We start from the raw sequence: 6296 nt of genomic DNA on the forward strand, positions 1-6296 counted from the left end.
TTTTATCTTATAATCTTTTTTTTTGATTCATGGAAGTTTATTCTTGATCAGAGATGATGATTTTCCCAGAAGGTGAACGTTGTATTAAATCATCAAAAGTGTGTTTCATGTATGTTTGTTGACTAAGTTTTGACCTCTCACTGGGGACACGCTTCACAGTTAATAAAACCTTGGTGTTATAACATTTTATTACATTATGAATAAAAACGAGCCACACGTTCCATTTTTTTGTCTTTTTGTCTCTTTACTCAGTTTCAGTTTGAAATATCCATTCATATTAATTGTGATATTCGGGTATCTTACGCCCCTCGCATTCGGAACAGAAATCTGCAGAGAGAGAGACAAAAACAAAGAAATCAGTTCAATCTGTCATCACACGTCTTCATGTCATAGTTTAATCAGACAGGTCTAAAAGGTGAAGCACCGTTCTTGGGGTCGTAAATAAAGTCTGGTTCTCTGTTGAAGCCGAGGCAGCTCGCCTGCTTCCTGAAATGTTCCAGATCAGAGTCCTTCACGGTTGTTCCTCTTGCTGGAGACAAAACAACAACATAGGATGAATGCTTCAGATATGAAATGTGTTTTATTCATATTTAGACATGTTTTCTCTCAGACTTGTTTCTTCCTACCCATCAGATGAATACCACGGTAGTGAGTCTCCTCTGCTGTAGCGTTTATGTTGAGTTCCATCTTCTCTAACATTTTGTCCAGGTTTGTGGCGGTGCGGTTGAAGCTATACAGCAGACAGCCGTCACAGGTCGGCAACATGTGGAACGACGCTGAGAAGTTGGAGTCTAAGGACAGAAACTGTATATTAATCATCTCCACTGAAAATCTAAGAATGTTCTTCTGGTAAACTTTCCAGCGATGTCCTCAGACAGGACAGAGGTTCTCTTCACTTTCCCTGTGCTGCAGAGGTTGTGTTTGTTTTAATCAGTGATGATGGAAGTTGATAGAGTCCACAGCCATGCTATCAACTCTGTAAGGCTGTACTTAAATAACTCATAAACCACAATACATAAAAATGTTCTTCTGATGATGGAGTTAGATGAGAAGTCAGAGGATTTTTCAGTTGAAACCACAAATATGAACCTTATGGTGGCGCAATAGTAAAGGTCTGAGAATCACAAGTCAGAAAGACGTATCCCCTGGTATGGATGAATGTCTGAACCAAATTCCATCTCAATCCATCCAATAGTTTTAACAATCAGAAACATGATCTCTCCGGCTGGATTCTCTGACTAACAGAACTAACGCAATAAATATGTAGAAACTCCAGCATGGTGTTGGATCAGGTAACTTACATGATGTTGATATAGTATTGTCTTCAAAGTTTAGGTTGGTCCTTATAGACAGGCAGGTTCCATTTCTGAGAAAAGAGACAAGAGGAAGAGCTGAGTTCATCTTCTAACATCATTTCTAACTTCTCCTCCATGTCAGCTTCAAAAGTTAAGATTCCTCCCACAGCTGAACACAGTGATCCGTTTGAAAGCGCTGTCAAAATGCTAGTAAGTGTTCATTGAGCTGGAATTGCTTTGTCAAACTGGTGGAGAAAAACATACTAAAGTGCCCTCTAGGGCAACTAATGTAAGTGCAGTTCAGCTCTGTGTCCCATCACAATGCCATCAGAAGTCATGTGACTCAAGTCAGTGAGGTGTCTGTGACTGAACACTGTCTGTGAGTGCCTTGTAGTTGGGCTCATCAGCACAGACAGCCAGTCTGAGGCAGTCTGTGAGGTGTCTCTCATCTGGCATTCGTTCAGAACTTAGACCGTTGGTGATTACCTTCACATCAACTCTACAGACATCCTCTGATTTAAATAATTATAATAATAATAAATACGAGAATATTTGAATCATTAACAATTACGTTACACATGTATTGTCATGATACTACGAGGTATCGTGCTATCATAAAAGAAGAAGAAAAATGTCTATGCCTCACCGGTCCCAACAAAAATAATTATATTGAATATTATTTGTTACTCCCGCATCTGTGCTTTTTCAAATAATGGAATATAATTGAATTAAAATATAATTGAAATCACTTTCAAGTAAACCAGATTGCTCCATCATACAAGAATACATACAGAATTTGCACACATACTAAAGTGTCCTCTAGGGTATCCTTCCAGTGGAGAACACATACTAAAGTGTCCTCTACGGTGTCCTTCCAGTGGAGAACACATACTAATGTGTCCTCTAGGGTATCCTTCCAGTGGAGAACACATACTAAAGTGTCCTCTAGGGTATCCTTCCAGTGGAGAACACATACTAAAGTGTCCTCTACGGTATCCTTCCAGTGGAGAACACATACTAAAGTGTCCTCTACGGTGTCCTTCCATTGGAGAACACATACTAAAGTGTCCTCTATGGTGTCCTTCCAGTGGAGAACACATACCAAAGTGTCCTTCCAGTGAAGAACACATACTAAAGTGTCCTCTATGGTGTCCTTCCAGTGGAGAACACATACTAAAGTGTCCTCTAGGGTGTCTTTCCAGTAAAGAACACATACTAAAGTGTCCTCTAGGGTATCCTTCTAGTGGAGAACACATACTAATGTGCCTTCTAGGGTGTCCTTCTAGTGGAGAACACATACTAAAGTGTCCTCTAGGGTATCCTTCCAGTGAAGAACACATACTAAAGTGTCCTCTACGGTGTCCTTCCAGTGGAGAACACATACTAAAGTGTCCTCTAGGGTGTCCTTCCAGTGGAGAACACATACTAAAGTGTCCTTCCAGTGGAGAACACATACTAAAGTGTCCTCTAGGGTATCCTTCCAGTGGAGAACACATACTAAAGTGTCCTCTACGGTGTCCTTCCAGTGGAAAACACATACTAAAGTGTCCTCTAGGGTGTCCTTCCAGTGGAGAACACATACCAAAGTGTCCTTCCAGTGAAGAACACATACTAAAGTTTCCTCTATGGTGTCCTTCCAGTGGAGAACACATACTAAAGTGTCCTCTAGGGTGTCTTTCCAGTAAAGAACACATACTAAAGTGTCCTCTAGGGTATCCTTCTAGTGGAGAACACATACTAATGTGCCTTCTAGGGTGTCCTTCTAGTGGAGAACACATACTAAAGTGTCCTCTAGGGTGTCCTTCCAGTGGAGAACACATACTAAGGTGTCCTCTAGGGTATCCTTCTAGTAGAGAACACATACTAAAGTGCCCTCTAGGGTGTCCTTCCAGTGGAAAAAATATATAAAAGTGCCCTCTTGAGTGTCCCTCCAAAGTAGAAAACATTTCAATGGTAGCTATTTGAAACCTGTATTTTGATTATCTATAATGTACAGAATTGATTATGTTGTGTATTTGGACATTGTTAACAACTCACAACTTGTTGCCTGTGGTCATAACAATTGTCTTGGGGCTGGATGGTGAGTGGTTGATATCAATCCAGTAGCTCTCCATGTGCTTCAGATATTCGTTGTAGAATTCATTATCAGTGTAACCAAAGAGGAAGTTTGATCTGCCGAGCATCTGCCCACAAACAGGGAGTCAGTTAGTGACAGCATAAACATCATTCAATAATGGGTTGAATATTGGACAAATTCTCTCATATTAAATCTTTTCAAATTAAGTACATTTGGACCTGTTTAGCCAAGCATAACACAACGCCTTTAAGCAGAGGGGAACTAGGTCTTTATCAATATTGACTACCCCGAGTATGAACTTTTGGCCTTTACTCTGATATTCGGGCCACACTGCAACACAACTGTGCAACTGATGCTTTGATGCTCCGTTATTTCAAACAAATAGGATTTGACATTTTTTATGAATTATTTCCTACATTTAAGCGTGTTCTGGTCAATCTAATCCTAGTGATAATAATTTAATGTGATATTTTAATGGACTAATATATAATTGACATTAAGTAAACTAATCCTGGATTCTACAAGTGTAGTTGTTTTTCCATCAGATATATCTCTAATATTTCATTGAAATCTTGTTATTGGGACATCAGGGCCAGTAGTAATTTACCAACGAGCTTCTGATAGATATTAAATAACAGACATTTTTGTTATACATTTACTACATATTTTGTACTATATATATATATATATATATATATATATAATTATTTTGTAACCTGTTCCCAAGTTGCAGCACTGATCAAAACACGTTTGGTATGTACCTGGATCAGAAACAGTCACATCTTGTGAAATGTTTGAAGTACTTTTTCATTCAGTACTTTGCATTTATCTTAAAGAGAAATGTTTGCTTGGCTCTGACTCCAACGTAATGCTAACGCTAAAGGCATAAACTGAGGAAGAACTTGCCAAATATCTGAATTCTGCTTCAGTGCTAATAACTTATAGACAAACCCAGACAGATGAAGACTTACCATGGAGGGCTTCAGAGACAAAGGCGTGATTAGAGGCCGGCATTCTTCAGGTGTCAGAGCCCAGCTGCTAAGGAATAGCCCCGCGACCAGGAATTGAGTGCTGAGCCACAGATTCATGATGCTACAGCTGTGAAGAAAAACACAAAGATCTCAAATGACAGCTGCTCGTCACAGAAGTAACGATGGCTGAGGCTGGTCAGCCTTTTAAGAAGCTGCCGGCTTTGGTTTTTTCCCAGTATTCACAGACTAAAGCCTTACCTAGAATTCGGTAAGACATGTTTGCCAGCATACGCCCCTGCAGGTCCAAAGGGTTCATCAGGTTGGGTCTAGGATTTCATAACGACATTGCTGGGTTTGTGTATTAAGCAAATTCTTTCCTGATTTGTTGAATTGTCCTTATCTACCAACGTACACAAACACACTGAGTATACAAAGCAGCACAGGACCTCTTCAATGATAGCCTGTTGGAGAAACATTGAAGATAGCCAGTTGGAGAAATATTGAACGCAGCCTGTTGGAGAAACATTGATGGTAGCCTGTAAGAGAAATATTGATGGTAGCCTGTTGGAGAAACATTGAAGATAGTCTGTTGGAGAAATATTGAATGTAGCCTGTTGGAGAAACATTGATGGTAGCCTGTAAGAGAAACATTGATGGTAGCCTGTTGGAGAAACATTGATGGTAGCATAATTGGAGAATAATTGGACCCGATAATTCAGGATCGGATGAAGGACTAAAAAGGACACAGTTGGGTTCATGTATTTATCATTCACTGATTTGTTCAGCAGTCTTTAGCCTACATAATAAAATAAAAAGAGTATATGTTACCGGCCTCAACCCAAAGGGAACCTGGTCCAGTTGAGAACTGAAGAAAGGAGCACAGGAAGATACTGTTGTCAACTTGTGTGCAGATTTATTTCAGCATGTGCATGAACAGCGCTGAATACGATTCAAATTATTTTGTATAGCCTAAAATCAAAAATTACAAATTTGTCTCAGTGAGTTTTGCAATCTGTACACATACAACATCCTCTGACCTTTGACCCTCACATCGGTTCAGGAACAAACCCTCCAAAAAAACCTTTAACGGGCAGAAAAAGGGAAGAAAACTTCGGGAGAGCAACATATTATTATAACTTACATAAAGTTGATCCAGTATTGCAGTCAACGGTTAGGTTGAACTTTGAGGACAGGCAGGTTCCATTTCTGAGAAAAGAGACAAGAGGTAGAGCTGAGTTCATATTCTAACAGCTGTTTCATAACAGCAGCCTAAAGTAAAAGTTAGTTATTGCGCTAGGTTGAGTCTGCTTTTTTTCCAGTATTTACAAACTAGAAAGCCTTTCCACAGAATTAGGTAAGACATGTTTGCCAGCAGACCCCCCTGCAGGTCCAAAGGGAACATCAGGTTGGGGTGTAGGATTTCAAAATGACATTGCTGGGTTTGTGTATTAAGCAAATCATTTCCTGATTTATTGAATTGTCCTTATCTACCAACGCACACAAACACACTGAGTATACAAAGCAGCACAGGACGCCTTCAATCCAGCTCAAACTGGCACACAGCCTGACCTCAGACATACTGTCATAGGTGTGCACAGTAAGAAGGCACTCAGTAAGCATGCAATGGGCCCACAATGAACCCCAATGGAGACCCACTCTGATCAGTACCTCACCTAGACCCCAAAGTGTACGGTCCGTCCATTCATGCACCGTACTTCGCAATGATAACGTAGCACACAGTCAGAACAAAGAAAACCTTAAAAAAAAGAGCAGACAAATAAAGCAAACAGAAAAAAAAATAAAAATATACAGACCCCGACACCCCTTTATTATCTTTTACATGTAAATGTGCATACTCACATACCTGCATTGTTCCTGCATTTTCTTGATAACACAAATTCCATCCACGAGTACTTGACCAATCCTCTAATTTGTTATAAAAGCCATTAGGGT

The 6296-nt window shown here is 39.9% G+C and overlaps 1 protein-coding gene across 1 annotated transcript; it reads right to left on the reverse strand.

Moving 5' to 3' along the window:
• Positions 1-242: 242 nt before the first annotated feature.
• On the reverse strand, positions 243-5493 carry LOC117745961. The gene is made up of 7 exons (XM_034554641.1): positions 5485-5493; positions 4344-4470; positions 3333-3478; positions 1302-1366; positions 627-791; positions 425-529; positions 243-327 (listed from the first exon to the last, which is right to left on the reverse strand). The coding sequence occupies exons 2-7, from the start codon at positions 4458-4460 to the stop codon at positions 278-280; spliced, it is 648 nt and encodes a 215-aa protein (XP_034410532.1). The 5' UTR covers positions 4461-4470; positions 5485-5493; the 3' UTR covers positions 243-277.
• Between the last annotated feature and the right edge of the window lie 803 nt (positions 5494-6296).

The sequence above is a fragment of the Cyclopterus lumpus genome, chromosome 2, assembly GCF_009769545.1.
Source record: "Cyclopterus lumpus isolate fCycLum1 chromosome 2, fCycLum1.pri, whole genome shotgun sequence".
Lineage (NCBI taxonomy): Eukaryota > Metazoa > Chordata > Actinopteri > Perciformes > Cyclopteridae > Cyclopterus > Cyclopterus lumpus.